The sequence below is a fragment of the Sander vitreus genome, chromosome 22 (genome assembly GCF_031162955.1).
Source record: "Sander vitreus isolate 19-12246 chromosome 22, sanVit1, whole genome shotgun sequence".
NCBI lineage: Eukaryota > Metazoa > Chordata > Actinopteri > Perciformes > Percidae > Sander > Sander vitreus.
In genome coordinates this window covers 23851048-23870803 of record NC_135876.1, presented here as the reverse complement: position 1 = coordinate 23870803, position 19756 = coordinate 23851048, and the positions used below count along the sequence as shown (strand labels likewise).

The 19756-nt window shown below is 42.1% G+C and overlaps 1 protein-coding gene across 2 annotated transcripts in view; it reads left to right on the top strand.

Moving 5' to 3' along the window:
• Nucleotides 1–18820, top strand: part of rps6ka3b (ribosomal protein S6 kinase, polypeptide 3b) — a 50589-nt gene extending 31769 nt beyond the window's left edge. The window contains exons 4-22 of one of the 2 annotated variants that reach the window (XM_078280705.1): nt 409–490; nt 2093–2173; nt 2340–2419; nt 3893–3999; nt 4138–4175; nt 4505–4647; nt 7568–7638; nt 8129–8217; nt 9803–9867; nt 9951–10053; nt 10180–10289; nt 11713–11835; nt 11919–12008; nt 14152–14310; nt 15382–15543; nt 15918–15994; nt 16321–16438; nt 17405–17545; nt 18369–18820. In XM_078280705.1, the coding sequence (XP_078136831.1) occupies nt 409–490; nt 2093–2173; nt 2340–2419; nt 3893–3999; nt 4138–4175; nt 4505–4647; nt 7568–7638; nt 8129–8217; nt 9803–9867; nt 9951–10053; nt 10180–10289; nt 11713–11835; nt 11919–12008; nt 14152–14310; nt 15382–15543; nt 15918–15994; nt 16321–16438; nt 17405–17545; nt 18369–18491 (1962 nt within the window). In that variant the 3' untranslated portion in view covers nt 18492–18820. Of the gene's footprint in view, nt 1–408; nt 491–2092; nt 2174–2339; nt 2420–3892; nt 4000–4137; nt 4176–4504; nt 4648–7567; nt 7639–8128; nt 8218–9802; nt 9868–9950; nt 10054–10179; nt 10290–11709; nt 11836–11918; nt 12009–14151; nt 14311–15381; nt 15544–15917; nt 15995–16320; nt 16439–17404; nt 17546–18368 lie in introns of both variants that reach the window. The other variant, XM_078280704.1, reaches the window with a different exon arrangement.
• Nucleotides 18821–19756: the final 936 nt, after the last annotated feature.

Sequence of the window (19756 nt, the reverse complement as noted above, 5' to 3'; positions counted from 1 at the left end):
AACTAACTGCCTAACCTTAACCCTTACCCTCACCATAACCAGAACCTCATTCTAACCCTAATCCTAAAACCAAGTCTTAACCCTCAAACAGACCTTTAAACTTGTGGGGTCCAGCATTTTGGCCCCACAAAGCTGTCCGGACCCCACAAGTATACTGGACTCCCGGTTTTTGGACTCCACGAATATAGTTAAACAAGAACACACACACACACACACACACACACACACACACACACACACTCTCTCTCTCTCTCTCTCTCTCTCTCTCTCTCTCTCTCTCTCTCTGATACACACATTAATACTAAGACACACCACTGAGCAATCACACAGCACATTACACTCTCCACACACACAGTAATATTCCATAAATAATGCATCAGTGATTGATTGTTTTGTGTGTGTGTTCAGGTGTTTCTGGTGAGGAAGGTCACAGGGCCAGACGCCGGTCAGCTGTATGCCATGAAAGTCCTGAAGAAAGCTACGCTAAAAGGTACAAAGAGAGATAAAAAAGACTGTCCCTCAAGAAAATTATACATTTGTCAATTAAGAAAAATGCGATTTCACATCATTTTCAACTATTGCTATTTCTATATCTGTCTCTAAAACATTGGAAAAGCTAAAGCAGACAATAAATAAATAACACTCAAAAAGCTTAAAGACAAAACATGCTAAAGAAATCCAACTACAATCACTAGATCTGAGAAAAGTAATTTAGTTACATTCTTTTGGCTTTAGGTGGTGCCCAAAAATGTCTTGGGTTCTGCGGCTTATAGACCTTTTTCACGGCAGACATGTTGACATGTCATAGTAGGAAAAGCACAGCTGTATTCAAAACCATTAGTGATGACTACATTCCACTTAGGAGAGGCCCTGGTATGGTGCATGCTGACTCACTGAAACATCTTACTGGGACACTTGATGGAATTGAGCCATCTTTAAGGTTATCAATTTCAGCCGTGCTTTTCCTACTATGACAAGTCAACATGTCTGCTGTGAAAAAGCTCCATAATGGCAGGGAAAACCCTGTCTTAGATGATAAGTCTATATTTTTGTTATTGTCAACAAATCCCGTGAAAAATACCAAAACCAACTGTGAATGAATGTACTACCAAATACTGTTTGTGTCTCACAGCCGGATATATCTTCTCCCTCGACAGAGCACAAAATGTGGATTAATCCGCTGCTGAAAATAGTCCCCAACAAATGCACATTTCCTCTTGTTTTTTTGTTTTTAAATTTTTCTGAGACGTTTTGTTTGTTGGTTATTTTATGGGATTTGTTTACAATTAAGACAAATACAAAATATCGCCAACTTTATTCTGAAAAGAGCAGCAGGTGTGATATTTTGTTTTTTTTACTTGAAATTCATGTCATATAGATTGACGCCGGCCTTATCCTTTAAAGGTGACTGAATATGAAGTCATGTGTACAGGTGGAACAACTGCAAGACAAAAGAAAGATGCATGTGGTTGATATCTGTGTGAATCCAGTTCATGAACGTATAAGAGAAACTAGAAGAGGCACTCTCTCTTGGTTAAAAAAACATTACGTCATCTGTACTTTTCAGGTGTCTTTGTTCAGCCGTCATCGCCCAAAATGGAATTTCACACCTTAACATGAGACCAGACAGAGAGACAAAGAGCTGAAGAAGTGTAGGCAGAGAGGAAGAGGAGTAAATTCTTAGTGATGTTAAAGTCAAGTCACACACCACCTGCTGGTGGAAAGAAATACAACATGCATCTTTGTGGGCTTCCTTCTCTCCTCTCTGGATCAATATTTGTTTCTTTCTTTTTCTGTTTAATTTCTTGTCGCTGACTTTCTTTCGCTCTTATCGTGATTCAGTTACTCGTCTACTCATCTGCTGCCATTTTGAAATCTCTTCAGCCAAAACAGAAAAACCAAATAAGGGAGGCTGTTTTATTTTGGCTTCTTCACTAAGTGCTCTATCTGGTGATTAATGTGTTTTCCACTCCCCATGCTCTTGCTCTCTCTCTCTCTCTCTCTCTCTCTCTCTCTCTCTCTCTCTCTCTCTCTCTCTCTCTCTCTCTCTCTGTGTGTGTGTGTGTGTGTGTGTGTGTGTGTGTGTTTCCAGTGCGTGACCGGGTCAGGACAAAGATGGAGAGAGACATCCTGGTGGAGGTCAACCATCCCTTCATCGTTAAACTGCACTACGGTGAGTCGACCAATAACAGACCATCAGAACAGATGAGTCACCAGCGCCACACCGGCCAATCAGAACTGGTTACTCCATCTTTTAGCAGGCAACAGACCTCCCAGTGGAAATGTTCAGCAAGCAGGAAACTTCCCAGATCTAATCTCAGTTCTTTCTCCTCCCTCAGCGTTTCAGACGGAGGGGAAGCTCTACCTGATCCTGGACTTCCTCCGAGGAGGAGATCTCTTCACCCGTCTCTCTAAGGAGGTAACTCCTCTTCAACAGGGATTTTTGTTGTTGAAACTTTTTCATTTTATTTTCATTCATCCACTGCACACCGGTGTTTACAGTAATAACCAAACTGGAAACTCAGACCTCTATAAGGGAAGAAACAATGTGGTTCATGAAGAATGAACTTCTGTCCCTTTCCTTTCACGTCTGCTGCATTGTTTCAACAATGATTTTACTCTGGTTTATACACAATGAGAGGCAGTGAGGACTCAACTTATTTGCATGAAAATCAATCTGAGAGACAAACTGGAGAATATAAAATCCAGAGAAATCAACATGTAACGAATAAAGCAATTATGTTAATCAGGAACTTATTATCGCTCATGGAAAATTAGATTTTCTGCTCTCAATTCATATGAACAATTACAAACACTTTGCGCAGCTCTTCTCTGGTATATTATGCTTTCTTTATTCATCTGACATTTTTCTCTACCATGCCTTCCAAAAAAACGTTTAGTGATTGCAAATGTAGCCATACATGTTTGGATGAATAAAGAAAGCATGGTGCAAGAAAATACTTTAAATTCATCATAACCACAAAACGTGTAGAGGCAAGGCAAGTTCATTTGTACAGCACCTTTCAACAACAAGACAGTTCAGAACGTGCTCTACGTGAGACATGCAAATAAATCGCCAACTATTTTGATAATTGATTAATTAGTTTGAGTGATTTTTTATTTTTTTTAAAGGGAAAATTCTCTGATGTCATCTTTGTTAAATATGAATATGTTCTAGTTTCTTCTCTCCTCTGTGACAGTAAACTGAATATCGATTGTCTATGAAAATAATCATTAGTTGCGGCCCTGGTTACATTGCAGTGCAAGATGTGGATTAATAATCCAACATTTCATTTAACAAAAGAGGAAAACAGAAAAGTCTTGAAGAGGCGCTATGCAGTTTTGGCCATTTCTTCACTGTTTTCTGGCTTTTTGCTGGCAGGTTTCTCTATAGCGCTCCCCCTACAGCTTCAGAATAGATATTTGGCAGCTAAGTAAATTAAGCTTAAAAAAACTGCATAGTTCCCCTTTAAGACCTGATTTAAAAGGACTGAGAGGTTTTCTGGGAGTTTGTTCCAGATATGTGGTGCATAAAAGTGGAACGCTGCTTCTCCCTGTTTATTTTATATTCTGAGTCAGTAAGCAGACCTGAAACAGACCATGTGTTGGCTTATACCAAAAGATATCGGAACAAATAATTAACTACAAGATGTTTACTTTTGTCGAAGAGATTCATCAGCATGCTGTCTGCGACAGGACGATTTTTTACTTTGTCTTTCTTTTCTTCAAGCTGCAATCCATCTACTTTCTGCAAATTCATGTTTCCACAAAGTTGAAGGAGCTCGTTATTGTGAAGTTTTCCACCTTGTTTTTGTATTTAACATGCTAAAATAGTCCGAACCATCGTGACTAACAAGAACACGTATGTAGTAAATACTTAATGTGTTGTCAGGTGATGTTCACAGAGGAGGACGTGAAGTTTTACCTGGCAGAGCTCGCTCTGGCCCTCGACCACCTCCACAGCCTGGGCATCATTTACAGAGACCTCAAGCCAGAGAAGTAGGGATGCACGCACGCACACACACACACACACACACACACACACACACACACACACACACACACATGCTTCATTATAAATGTTTGTCTGTAGATATTTCCTTTAGAATACATTAAAAATCAGTTCTGTCATTTCAGCATCCTGCTCGATGAGGAGGGACACATCAAGCTGACCGGTGCGTAATATTACACTGTGTGTGTGTGTGTGTGTGTGTGTGTGTGTGTGTGTGTGTGTGTGTGTGTGTGTGTGTGTGTGTGTGTGTGTGTGGACAAAACTATGTCATTGGTGTGTGTTTACCAGAGGTGGAGAAATTATTCAAAACCTTAAAGGAGGTTAGAGTACAAATACCACACTTTAAACATACTCTGTAACAGTAAAAATCCTGCATTAATGTAAATATAATAATAATCTTTATTTATAGAGCACTTTGAGCTCTTCCTGCTACCTCACGCCACTTTAAACTCTGATAACTCTTTTATTACCTTGTGATTTCTGTGTGTTCAGACTTTGGCCTCAGTAAGGAGTCGATAGACCACGAGAACAAGGCCTACTCCTTCTGTGGGACGGTGGAGTACATGGCTCCCGAGGTGGTGAACAGGCGGGGACACACGCACAGCGCCGACTGGTGGTCATACGGCGTGCTCATGGTGAGAGCATGCTGCTCGCTGTTTGGGTTAACGGGAGGGACAGAGGGAAAGTTGTCAAGTCCTGCTGTTTGTGTTCAGAGATGATGGTTCAATCTCAGTCTGCCAATGAACTCAATCTCAAATAATCTGATTACAGTCAAATGAATCTTACTGCACTGATTATCCCAACAGTCCTCTAGAGGCTACTCTATAATTCTGTTTGAAGAAACATACTGAAGAAACAGACTGTAGTAGCTCAAGTTCGGCTTCTGATTCTGTTTTCAAGTTCCCTAAAATATTTAATAAGCTCTTGTTGAATCTATTCTAGATATTATTTACCAGGTAAGAGCTTTGTACAAAACATTTAGCTGGCTACATACTGCAGCAAGTTTATAATATATACATGGCAAAGTTTCAGTTAGTTAGTTTTAAACTTTTGTTACTTTAAATTGCTTAAAGTGCTCATATTATGCTTTTTGACTTTTTCCCTTTCCTTTATTGTGTTATATATCTTTTTTGTTCACATTATAGGTTTACAAAGTGAAAAAGCCCAAAGTCCCCCCCAAAGGGACTTACTATCTCCAACAGAAAACACTGTTCACAAACTGCTCCAAACAGCTCTATTGTAGTCCAGCCTTTACTTCAGAGACAAACGTGGTCACTTTGGAACACACGTTATAATGCTCGCCTAGCTGCTAGCATGGCACGCCCTCATACTCTGCTTCTGACTGGCTAGTAGTCCTTACCTAGCTACTGTCAGGGCACGCCCTCATACTCTGCTTCTGACTGGCTAGTAGTCCTTACCTAGGTACTGTCAGGGCACGTCCTCATACTCTGCTTCTGACTGGCTAGTAGTCCTTACCTAGCTACTGTCAGGGCACGCCCTCATACTCTGCTTCTGACTGGCTAGTAGTCCTTACCTAGCTACTGCTCATGTGCGACTCCCAACAAAGATGGAACAGAAGTGAGATGTCTCACTCTGTAGCTAAAACAGAGAGCTCAACACACAGGGTGAAAAGAGGAGCTGCAGTACATGATATAACCTCTAAATACAATTATGAACCTGAAAGTGAGCATAATATGAGCACTTTAAAACTAAACCTAGATTCAAAATGATTCACATTTAATAACAAGGTTCAATATTAGGTTCCAATTGGATGAAACAATATCCAACCCTAACCTTAGTGTTGCAGTCAAAAATAAAGTCTGGAATTATTAGTTATTTAATTTAAAAAAATGTAAAAGACCAAATTTTAAAGGTTTGGGTTTGGGAGTTGAATGAAATGTGTATGTGTGTATGCATTTGCAGCTGTTTTGCAGTGAAACATTACTTCATAGTAGTTCAGGGAAATATTATTATGAATATTTTGACACCGCTTTCAAAGTTCAGACCTGCTGTCTTCAGATTCAAGCCTTCACATCTGGCTCTGTCATGGCTGCTCCATGCAGAAGCTACACTTCTTTAAAGAGGTAAAACACCCGGGACAGGTTGGTGAGGTGTGTCTGTACAGTAATGTTCTCAATCTAAATGAACAGACTGATAATTAATAGTAGTTATTTTTAGTTCTGGTCGGGAGAAGAATCATCTGTTATATGACCCAGTTTAGGTCATGCTAATAGCTTTTCTAACAGCTACGTTAGCTGGTGCTCTAATCAGATGTGTTAACAAGATATTTATGGAACTGACCCCCGTACTGTGGTCACTTCCTGTGTTCTTCAAAGACCCCCCCACGCTGTGTTTTTATCAGGTTTTTTGCATGTCGCACTGTGCAAGGTGGGTGTAAAAAAAAAAAGGTCAGCTGTGTCAGAAGTTGCTTGGATCAGTTTTGAGGCACGATGCCAACAATCTTTCATCGTGCTGGTACTGCTTTTTGTTTTGATTTATACATGAATTAAAAGTCAGGCTTTAAGAAGAAAGATTAGTTGCAGATACAAGCTAATAACGTGCAGGATTTTAGTTTCATTCAGTCAAATGTTTGGCTTACAGTGTATCGCCAGACAGTGTATTTTGCATAAAGTTATTTTAATATTTCAGTTGAATGCTTTTAGACGTGACTTATAGCAACATCTTAAGGCCCTGACACACCAACCAGACGGCCGACCGTCGGCAGAAAAGGCAGTCGGACTGATCAGTCGGGCCCCGAGGTCCAAAAAGTGCCTCAGAACACACCGAAGCGACGCCGACTTGAGCGTACGTTCTACATGTGTGCAAGACGTAATACAAAAAATGAAAACCGGAAATGACGAACGCGTCACATGGGTCTGGCTTCTCCAGCTGACCGATAATATTCGAAATACGATCTTGTATTTTACGAAAATAGTTTCTGAAAACATTTTAAGCGAGAAATAGACCGTGCAGTTGCCAAATCTGTCTTCATTTCAGATCAACAATGGTCAGTTTGAAAGATTTTTGTCAGATTTTGAGAGGCGTTCGTCACTCATCCCGCTCGCCATTTTCGGTTGGCACTCCACCAATCAGATTGGTCATTGAGTCCGACTGCCCGCCCGCCGACGGGCACGGAACACACCAAACAGACTCGAGTCACTGACCTCGCCACACTGTCCGACGGCCGATCATCGGGTTGGTGTGTCAGGGCCTTTAAATATCTGTCCCCAGTTGTCGGTCACCAAAGCTGAAAATTGGCTGTTGTGTCAGTGCATATGAGGACCACTTACCAAAGATTTTACCATGTTTCTCTCACTCACAAATTAGTGTATATAGTAACAATGGTTAAGTCAGGCACAGTTAAAAGCTAATAGAATAGAGTAGAAGTGTGTTTTAAGATGACTCTTGAAGATCTCAATAGTAATCTGATTCTGGAAGAGAAAGAGAGCATGACAAAGCTTGCAACAAGAAATACATTTTCCTTCAGTTGCAGTAGTGGTTGTTGGGTAAAAAAGTACAAAGCTTTGACCGTGGACATGTTGTTCTTTCTCCCAGTTCGAGATGCTGACGGGAACGCTGCCGTTTCAAGGCAAAGACCGGAAAGAGACGATGACCATGATCCTCAAGTAAGACACTTTATCCTGTCGGTACACTCGTATCCAATCCCCATCTAACGGCTTTTATTACAGCTCAGTGTACATCCGAGAAGATACTCCTCTCCTCCCTCCAAAGGGTTTATATTAGAGGAGATAAAGTGCAGCACTCAGGAGGAAGAGGAGGAGAAATGGACTCAAGTGTTCTGATAGCAATTTATAACAGATTAGGTGGGAGGAGAAGGGAACGAGAGGAAACAATGGGAGGAAATATTAACCTGTCCAGCTGCCTTTCGAGAGGGAAACATAGAAGACAATGTTTGTCTGTAGAATAATGCTGAGCAGACTCTCTGCAGAATGCTGACTGTGCTTCCTGCGAGCATACGGCCATCTAGTCTTTCACATACTTTCAGTTTGGATCTACAATATGAAAATTTCAATCCGTCTGCACTTATTCTTGTTTTCTTTTTTTTTTTTTTTTTACTTTTATATCAACACGTTCTTTGTGTCTTTGTGTTCGCAGGGCCAAGTTGGGAATGCCACAGTTTTTGAGTTCAGAAGCTCAAAGTCTCCTCAGGAACCTTTTCAAACGCAACCCTGGCAACAGATTAGGTACAACTTTTTACTTTTATTTTGCACGTAAACAAGTATACACAAACAATAAAAACAATACATGCATGCCCAGATATGCTGAATCTGCAGTGTTCGGAAATGTCCAGGTTCTTCAAGTAAAATGTACATTAATCCAAGAGTAAGGTTCAAGAGGGGCACAAACTGAGTCCACTTGCATTCTGATTTAATCAATAACAGGACCCCAAATCTTGACACCTTTACAGTACGAGTCAGACAACGAGGACCTAATATTTTCCAAAAGACAGGACACAGTCATCATTAAGCCACTTCTTAAAACATGAAGGGAAGGAAGATTTCCACTCCCTCAAAATAACTCTATTAGCTACAGAACATTACAGCCTGGCTGGATCTCATGTGACAATTAGAAGGAAAGTACACGGTCTAGATCAATTTGTTTCCTCAACCTAGAAAATATGAGTCAGAGGTCTTATTATGTCTGCTCTTGGAAAAATGATGCATTCAATTCAAATTCAATTAAAAAACACTCTACTTTTCCCCCGGGGGCAATTTGAAGCGCGTAGAGTAGTGACGTCACAGTCGGATACAATTTTAAAACTACGTCAAAAAAACGACACAAACAAAACAAACGTGATAAAGTGTGATTTGTGGTTCTGCTTTGAGTCTACGCCATAGGTACAGTACGTACAAAGGAACACGGAGATACGGACCCTACGCCGTAGCCTGACGTCGCCTCCCCAGAAATGTGACTACACATCGCGGCGACACAGACCGCGACAACTACAGCGTGATTTCTCCGCTCGGCTGGGCTTGGCAGCGTCGCGTTTCCCTCTACTCATTTCCAGTCTTCTCATTTTCCTGCTACAGCTTTTCGACTGTGGTCAGAAAGATTACGCCCTAGGCCGTTTCGCGATTCATTTTTAAAATGTAAAACGTTGTAATCTTTACACATATATATATATATGTTGATTTTTTAAGCGATTCACGATGCAGCGTTACATCCCTATCCGCCGCTGAAAATAGTCCCCAACAAATGTTTCCTGTTTGTTAGTTTGATAATTATGATGCTTTGGTGCACTAAACAATGTCAAACAAAATCAGCTAAATGTCTACAAGCAGTCCAGAGCTGCAAAGAATAATTGATTAGTTGTCAACCATTTTGATGATTGAGTAATCAGAAGAAAACTTCTGTGATTCCAGCTTGTTAAATGTGAATATTGTTCTAGTTTCTTCTCTCCTCTGTGACAGTAAACTGAATATCTTTGAGTTGTGGACAAAACAAGACATTTTAGGACGTCATCTTGGACTTTTTGGGAAACACTGATCCACATTTTTCACCACTTTCTGGCATTTTATAGACAAAAATATATTAATCGAAAATAATCAACCAATTGATCGACAATAAAATAAAAAGAATTGCTAGTTGCAGCCCTAGACTCAATCCCACACAAACCGTCCTGCTGCCACCAATACTCACTAGAGCGCCAAATGTGGATTAATCCGCCGCTGAAAACAGTCCCCAAAAAAATTCACAATTTCCTCCTGTTTGTTTGTTTGTTTGTGTGTTTGAAAGAAACACTGGACTGACAGCTAATGTTGATTGCAGGAGCTGGACCAGACGGTGTGGAGGAGATCAAGAGGCATCAGTTCTTCAGCACCATCGACTGGAACGTCAGTGTCTCCGTTAAATAAACTTTATTAGGATATGCTCAACAGTTTTTGACTGTAAGTCTAACGTTTTCTTTCCCCTGTAGAAGCTCTTCCGCAGAGAGATCCCCCCTCCCTTCAAACCGGCTTCAGGACGACCTGACGACACTTTCTATTTTGATCCAGAGTTCACAGCTAAAACGCCCAGAGGTACAGACTGTCCCTCCACATCCTCCTCCTCTCCTTCACACACCACTGAGCTGAACTACATCCTGATTAAGATCTGATTTCGTTGAGCAGTGAAGTTCAACAGCTGTTTCTGTGTTTGTGTCTCAGACTCTCCGGGGGTTCCTCCCAGTGCAAACGCCCATCAGCTGTTCAGGGGATTCAGTTTTGTGGCCATAACAGAAGAGGACACACAACCACTACCCAGTACTATTGTACAGGTACATACCATAGACTGTATATAAAGATGGATGATGCGTCTCCTCTTCTTTTCACTGTACCAAAGTGAAGCCAAAATATCCCGGATACCAGCGCTGCCATCTTGTAATTTTGGAGCCAGAGTCTGCGTGGTAGTGATCGGCGCGGTGGAGCCCATACACCCGCCAGACCAATCGCAGAGAGTCAATCCCAGCTGTCAATCATGACGTTTCAGCCCGTTTTTATAGCATCAAATAACTAATAAAAAAACAAACTTATCAGAAAAAATGAACACTTAAACAAATATCAACATGATCATACTACTTAAAATGACAAAAAAAAACATCTTTGGGAAAAAAATGATTGGACTTATACTGCAGCCAGCCCCCAGGGGGCGATCCAGACGTTTTGGCTTCACTTATAAAGTCTATGCATCCCGAGGACGTACACACTTGCACAATTTAACATTTCTCAAGAGGCAAAATAATCTGATTTATAGAGTGAAACCTCAGAAAGATCTCCAAAACTACAAAATGTTTAGTGATGTGTTCTGTATCCTTGGCTAGCATATATAAATACAGAAAGGACAACAAACATGTACCTTAAAGGTTTAGAGTCAAATAGCTGGATCAACATAAGAGTAACAGAAAATGGGAATACTCAAGCAAAGTTCAAGTTCCTTGAATTTGTACTTGAATAAAGTACTTGAGTTACATTCCACCGCTGGTGAGAACTACTCCTGAAAACATTTAGACTGCTTTTGGTGAAGCCAAATGTTATAGACTGAAGAAAGAGAGGAGAGGAAGTGTAGTTCAGGTTTAGATGCAGTTTTTCAAGTATTATCAAAATCTACAAAATTGCACAAATCTACAAGATAAAGGGCGTCAAGGAAGAGAGAGTTGTTTTTCAGATGTTTTTCAGTCTCAACGGCCGCAAACGGAGACCTTTGGCAACACTGACACTGACGCCACTGTTTCGCCTGATTTGGCTGATTCGTTCTCTGAGACTAAGCTACTAACGTTACCATGGCAACTACCAGCAACGGGCGGGGTATACATGCTGCCTCCGCTTTACCCCGGCACGCGCATGCAGTATTAGAGAATGTTGATGAGACATTTTGGTTTGGGCGTGTTAGTTTAAACGGAGATTAGTTCTTCTACTGGAGCTAAAACCACTTGTGTGCACAGAGATCGCTTTTGGCTCAAAACTCCGCTTAAAAAACAATAACGTAGCGATGTAAATGTAGCCTCAGCCTGCAGTGTGCTCCCTGCTGTTTTCCTCCTTTCAGAATCAATCTGAATCTGAATCTCATCAACAAGTCTCCCACACACCTGCAGCTGCCTGGGTTAAATCAGCCTCCACAAACAAACAAGGTTGAATGACAGAATGATTGAATGATTATTATTCGTAATAATTAATCGACTGTTGTGTCTTTGCATGTAGCAGCTGCACAGAAGCACATCCCAGTTCTCAGACACCTACGAGATCAAAGAGGACATCGGAGTCGGGTCCTACTCCATCTGTAAGCGCTGCGTACACAAAGGAACCGCCATGGAGTACGCAGTCAAGGTAGAACACCGCATCCACACAGAGTCACCACGTGCACGCTCAGCTTCCCCTATGCTGTAAACACCCTTTGTCCACTGTTACAGATCATCAACAAGGCCAAGAGGGACCCAACAGAGGAGGTGGAGATCCTGCTGAGATACGGACAACATCCCAACATCATCACCCTCAAGGATGTGAGTGACAGTTAGGGCTGCAACTATCGATTATTTTCATTGTTGATTATTTTCTGGATTAACTCATTAGTTGTTTGGTTTATAAAATGTCAGAAAATGATGAAAAATGTGGATCAGTGTTTCCCAAAAGCCCAAGATGACGTCCTCAAATGTCTTGTTTTGTCCACAACTCAAAGATATTCAGTTTACTGTCACAGAGTAGAGAAGAAACTAGGAAATAGGGCTGGACGATTAATCGGAAATTTATCGACTCAGTTCTGAAGCTGTTATCGACGTATTTTTCCCATGACGATAATTTCGATAATTTATTTCTGTTGATAGGTCTACTTTCTCCTTAAACACATTCTACCGCGAGTGAAGGGTCCGAAATTAACACTCGCCAGTCGACAAATGCGGGGGCGGGCCAACACACACACACACACACGCGCGCGCGCACACACAAACACAAACACTGGCGCAGACAACAGCCTCTACCTTCTGTTTACTGTTAGCTAGCGTTTACCTCAGGCTTATTAATTAGCTAGTGCCGATTTTTGGCAACCAGCCTTCTAAAAGAAAGCACAATGAAATGAAATGTTAATCGATCATTAACCGTTGACCGACAAGCAGGAAACAGAGTCTCATTTCACCCGTCCGGGAAGCTCTGACACACTTTCCGCCCTCCGTGTCCGTGGACAGCTGTAGGCTTGTACCGGTGTTGATGTTTTGTGCATTGTCGGTCACATGCAGCCACTTTCCAGAAACCGCTGAAACCTGCGGCGTGTATGTCCGAGCCCGTCTCCAGCGCCTCCACCTGCAGGTTGTCAGCTGTGGGTCTGCCTGCTGTACTCTCGGACGGACGATTTAACTCGCCGGTCCTCATCGATATAGTTTCATGTGTCACGTAGCTCTCCACAAGCAGAAAAAAAGAGGAGCTGAAAACTCAACTTGCTGGTTCAAAGTTAGGACTAACAAGTTAATTAGCAGTTAAGAAGTAGATTGTATAGCCTATTTACATTTTTATCATGCAAAAGACGTTTTTTAAAACTTTATACAAAAAAAGAAAAAAAAAGATGTCTTGTCTTGTCTGACCAACACAAAAACTCAAAGATATTCTATTTACTTAGAAGAAAACTAAGAAAGATGGAAAAAATGAACATTTAGGAAGCTGGAATCACAGAATTTCTGATGTTTTTACTTAAAAAAATACTTAAAGGTGCTCCTAGCGATGTCACACATTTTTTAGGCTACAACATTTTTTGTAACATACAGCAAACATCTCCTCACTATCTACTAGCTGCCTGTCCCCTGAACACACTGTAAAAAACATCTCCTCACTATCTGCTAGCTGCCTGTCCCCTGAACACACTGTAAAAAACATCTCCTCACTATCTGCTAGCTGCCTGTCCCCTGAACACACTGTAAAAAACATCTCACTATCTGCTAGCTGCCTGTCCCCTGAACACACTGTAAAAAACATCTCCTCACTATCTGCTAGCTGCCTGTCCCCTGAACACACTGTAAAAAACATCTCCTCACTATCTGCTAGCTGCCTGTCCCCTGAACACACTGTAAAAAAAGCGGTCTCTGTAGACAGCCCAGGCTCCACAAACGCCAACAAAAACAAACTGCGCCGACCTGCCCCACCAAACATAACAAACAGTGTTCCGGCCAATAACCGACAAGAAGGATTTGGGGGTGGGGGGGGTTAATGCGCGGAAGGGAGGGGGAGGGGACGGGATGAGGAGGAGGGAGGGGAGAGCTAGCCTCGTTTTGTTTGACAATACTTCGAACGTCAACAAGAAGTGATGTCACCCAACATCGCTTAGAGCACCTTTAAATTATTAATTGATTGATTGATCAAAATAGTTGCCAATTCATTTCCTGAATCGAAATATATATACTTGATTGTTTTTCCCAAAACTAAGGTATTGTAAAAAGTAGTTGTTTTTTGTTTCGGTAAATCTCCGCTTTTCAGACTCAACATTCGTAACATCTTTAAATTATTCTCTATTATAATTAGGTGATTAAAAAACTGATCCAAACTAATATCCAGAGTTAGCCCGTCTGAAACTGAATGCGCAAACTGACTGACTGAATAAATGAATTCACAGAACAACTGAGTGACCGAAGCGTTGTCGGTCGTGTTGTTTCCATGTCGCAGGTGTACGACGACGGCCGGTCGGTGTTTTTGGTGACGGAGCTGATGAAAGGAGGCGAGCTGCTGGATAAAATCCTCCGACAGAAGTTTTTCTCTGAGAGGGAAGCCAGCGCTGTTCTCTACACCATCACCAAGACGCTGGAGTACCTGCATGTGCAGGGGGTACGTTTGTGTTTTTATGGTTTGCTCACAAAGGGAAAGGCTCCTGTTCTTCATCGTTTATGGTTCAGGAAGCTTTAATACCTGAAAACGAAGAGAAAATGTTCTCTGAAAACTTGCCTAGTTTGGATTTCTGACTTTTCTACACTACATGGTGTAATTAAATCTGATAAACATGCAGCACATTAAAGCAATAGGATGCTTGTCTCTATTGTAGCTGATTTTGATGAATTATTCCGGTGCAGCTTGATCTAATCAGTGTTGCTTTTTGCTAAAAAACGAAACATGTTTTCTTACATAATTCAGTGTAGTTTCAACTGAAGGAGGGGAGAAAAGATGGATTCATCAAATGGTGTGTTTGAAGAGAACAAATGTGAAAATGTATATTAGACAGACCAGACAGACAGACACACAGAGACAAACAGACACACACACACACACACACACACACACACACACACACACACACACACACACACACACAGACTCCTTCCTTCTATTTCTATTGTGAAGTTTTAAGAATAGCCGTGTATTCCAGCTTGTTATAGGGTGCATTATTTCACACTTGACACTGAAACAGGAACCTGATCTATTTAAATCTCCACACATTTTTAATGCTAAGTTTCCAGTTTCTTTTACCAATGACTGCCGATTTCTTCTCTTCTTCTTCAACTGTTGCTCGGAGGGATCTTTGTCTCTTTCAGTTGTCAGTCTGGTTGAACCAGTGTACAGCATGTTGTTCTCCATATACAAAACTATATAACATCTATTTGTAAAGAGGACCTTCTACAACCTAAAAGCATCAAAAACCATTCAGACATCAGGGTTTAACATAGCTTAGTTTAACTTAGCCCGGAGAAAGTAAAACGCCACGTCGGGCCAGTTACTATAAACAACCCAGTTGCCCATTTGGGCATTATCGTATCATAATCATTTTGATTTGAATGTGCCGTTGGCCAATCAAGAATTGAGTTGGCACTTTGGACTTCACTTGGACATTGATGGAGTTGGTTTTACTCTGAAATGTTTAAGTCTGTAAACTTAAACCCCTGACTTGTCCTGTTGTGTTTGCAGGTGGTGCACAGAGACCTGAAGCCCAGTAACATCCTCTACATGGACGAGAGCGGGAACGCCGAGTCCATCAGGATCTGCGACTTTGGTTTCGCCAAACAGCTGAGAGCAGAGAACGGGCTGCTCATGACGCCGTGTTACACTGCCAACTTTGTCGCGCCCGAGGTACGGCATCTTCTCGGTGTCCAACACACATCTCTCTTCATCTCTTTACACAGTCTTTACCTCTTCATCAGTCATGTTTTTAATTTTTATTTATGTTGTGTGTACACAGTAACCAATCCATCATATAAAAACATGTGCAAGGCAGACAAGAAACCCCAAGTATGAGAACATAAATAAGCCTAAACCAAACTCCAGGGAATTAAACGAATCATCAAATGAAGTACAATGATCACTGTGGGGAAAGATACCAATAATATACACAAGTAATGTGTTAATGTATGCATGAAAGGTGTAAACAACGGCATTCAGTGCAGCAGACGGAGAACAGATATTTATGTAAATGACCTGAAACTGAATTTTTCTGTTTCTGGCAGGTGTTGAAGAAGCAGGGTTACGATGCAGCCTGTGACATCTGGAGTCTGGGAGTCCTGCTCTACACAATGCTAACGGGGTAAACACATTGTAGTTTATTAAGAACATCAGATATTACCTGTCACTTACCCGAGTTCGACTCCGACCTGCGGCCCTTTGCTGCATGTCGTCCCCCCCCCTCTCCCCTTTCATGTCTTGAGCTGTCCTGTCAAATAAAGGCTTAAAATGCCCAAAGGATAATCTTCAAAAAAGAAAATGTAATCAAACTTGAGCAAAGATGCTTTGAATGTCCTGGTGTTGCTGCAGTAAAACGTCAAGAGGATGTAACACAGAGGTTAAAATATTCTTAACTCTTAAGTATCTAAATATGAACCCTTTCTCCATCTCATCCTTCTCTTTCCTTAGTTTCACTCCCTTCGCTAACGGTCCGGAGGACACGCCGGAGGAGATTTTGGCTCGCATCGGCAGCGGGAAGTTCTCGCTCACTGGAGGATACTGGAACTCTGTCTCTGCTGAGGCTAAGGTGTGAACACACACCATCACAAAACACACACACACACACACACAGACACACCATCATCATCACAACACACACACTCCATCACAACACACACACACACACATCATCATCACAACACACACACACATCATCATCACAACACACACACTCCATCATCATCACAACACACACACTCCATCACACACACACACACACATCATCATCATCACAACACACACACCATCACCACACACACACACATCATCACAACACACATCACACGCACACACACACACACACACACACACACACACACACACACACACACACACACACACACACACACACACACACCCCCTCCAACCGATTGTCACATAACCCTAACCCTGGACTGTAAGGATACACACACACCTGTGTTTTACAACCAACCACATTTAAAGAAGTGTAAAAACAAACTCTTTAATGTACATGGAATGTAACTAAGTACATGTACTACTTATTTTAAGTTTAGATTTGAGGTATTTGTGCTTTACCTAAAGTATTTTCCACTCCATTTGTCTGACAGCTTTAGTTACTTTTCAGATGACAGTTTTTCATCCCCTTCCTGTCTGGTGAAAACCTCGTACCTCCAGATGTGTTGATGTTGAATGTTTGTGATAAACTGAAGGATGAGAAAATTCTCCTCCTTCTTAAAGCTAAATAAAGTTGTTTTTCTGACACCATGAAAAGTTTTAAAACTTTTTAGGGATCCGTTGTTTTTCAAAGGACAGCGATGCTACAAACATATGATGATCTTTTAGAATATGATGCGTTGCTGTAGATTAAACTACCCAACAGGATATAAAGGATTTCCTTTACTGCAGTAAAGCATCTAAATACTTCTTCTTAAATTCTGCTGTAAATATTTACTGTACGCTGCCCAGAAGATGATTTCTTTTGACATCCCCCCCCCCTCCCCTGAGCTAAATGTGTGACCTCTGACCCCCCCAGGACCTGGTGTCCAAGATGCTGCACGTCGACCCTCACCGGCGGCTGACGGCAGGTCAGGTCCTCCGACACCCCTGGGTGACGCACCGAGACCAGCTGCCCAAATACACCCTCAACAGACAGGACGCACCGCACCTCGTCAAGGTGACGCGCACACACACACACACACACACAAACACACACACACGCACAAACACAGAGACACACACGCACACACACACACACACGCACGCACGCATGCACGCACGCACACACAAACACAGAGACACACACACACACACACACAAACTGTCTCTCTGGTTGTTTGTTCTTTACGTCTGCACACAAACACATGAATCAGATTATTAAAACTCTGGTTGTCACCGACACAGCACACTTGCATGCTTCAGCGTTGACTTAAGGAACACGCCGACTTATTGGGACTTTAGCTTATTCACCGTAACCCCCAGAGTTAGATAAGTCCATACATACCCTTCTCGTGTCCGTGCGTGTCGTAACGCTGTCTGACGGTTCCACCGGTGGCTTAGCCTAGCACAGAACCTGCAGGTAACTGAAGGCTTGTATAATGTGGACGCACCGAGAGTTTTGTCGTCATTACTTAGAATTCCTCATGGGGGCGACAGAAACTACGCACTATAACTTTAATAAAAAGGTCTATCTGTAGGGATCCTTTCCATAATGTTGTCAAACACGTAGAATTATAATCTGAGCCCGTCAGTGGCAAAAACAGCACTTTTAGTGGACGTAATCACTTAATACTGGAATGATTTCAAAGATTGTTATTCCCATCAGTCACTTAGACACCAAAACATAGGAAAATAGGGTCCAGGTTGAAAAGAAATACCGAAGTTACCGTTTGAAAAGTCATGTTCAAATGGCTCGTTTTATAAAGCTCTCTGTCGATTCACTAACTGATTAATGGATCACTAGTTTCAGCCCTCTGACTCTGTGCGTGTGGTCCCTGCAGGGTGCGATGGCCGCCACCTACTCGGCGCTCAGCAGGAACGTCCCTCCTGTCCTGGAGCCGGTGGGCTGCTCCACTCTGGCCCAGCGGAGGGGACTGAAGAAGATCACCTCCACCGCTCTGTGACCTTTAACCTCCCTCACCTCCTTTAACTCTGACCTCGATCTGACCTCCGCCGGACCCTCCTCCTCCTCCTCCTCCTCCTCCTCCTCTTCTCTCTGTCCGGTCCGGGGGGAACAGGCTACTGATGGACCCAGGAACTGCTAACGCCAAATAGGAACACAGAGACCACCGCCCTGCCTGCATCCCTGCCCTCTGTCCCGCACCTTAACGGACTCTTCTCAGCTTTAGCGCCACTGATCGACAGCCGGACCGTGCCGGACTGAAAACCCGTTCCTGTCTTTGCTTCGAACAATCAGCGGCGCCTCGTAGACCCGGACGCCGAGCGCGTCGTGGGGAAGTACTGTATTTATTTACTTCAGACGGAGGAAATCTGAACTTAGGAACACAGTAATCTAATGTATGCATTTAAAGAGATAGGATCATTGTTATTATACTGTCGTCATGGTTCTGCGTAGCTGTAGGTCCTGTATTTAAACCTCAAGTAGCCTCTGAGATCACGGCGTCTACAGAGAAGGACGGACGGTGTTTGGAGCAGCCTCGGCTTTTAAATGTCGCTTTACAGAACAAGAAAAATCAAGACGTAGGGAAAGGGAAGTCTGATAACAAGCTTTTACTCGAATGTAAGTTCTCTCTTTGGGATACAGAAAAGTCTCTCGGGATCATGCTTTTGTTTTGAAAATCATTATTTTGTACTCCTCACACACAGAGACTTCCTGTAACCCAATATTTGACCTTTCAGGTGCAAAAAAACAGAACAAACGTCTGATTGGTTTGTCTCAACATTTTGCTCATTAATCTAGAGGTCTGTCAAAAAGGTAAATAAGTAAAGATAAGTAAAAATAAGACTTGACGATGTCGTTCAGATATGACGAAGATTATCATATAAACAACCTTGAGCTGTATAGATTTCTCGCTGTGATTTATAAATATGTTCACCTTAAGTGTCAGAGAAAACCCTGGCTAACTAAATAAGAAAGTAACTCTGTTTCTCGCCCTTTGACTCTCATCCGAAAATGACAATCTGAGAATGAATATTTACGAAAACGAAACAGATTCTGCCTTTAAAGCTGCACAGGGCAACTTTGCATTTTGTGGCGCCCTCCGGTGGCAACGAGAGTGTCGGGTTTTTGAAAGTTTAAAGCACTTTTATAAAAAATATGCAAAGTTTCTTTTGGACAGACTCTTGTTATTATTTGTACTCTCTAATCTGGCACTTACAGTACTTTGTTTTCTCTCACAGTGTCGACACCTGGAAGCTGAAACTAATT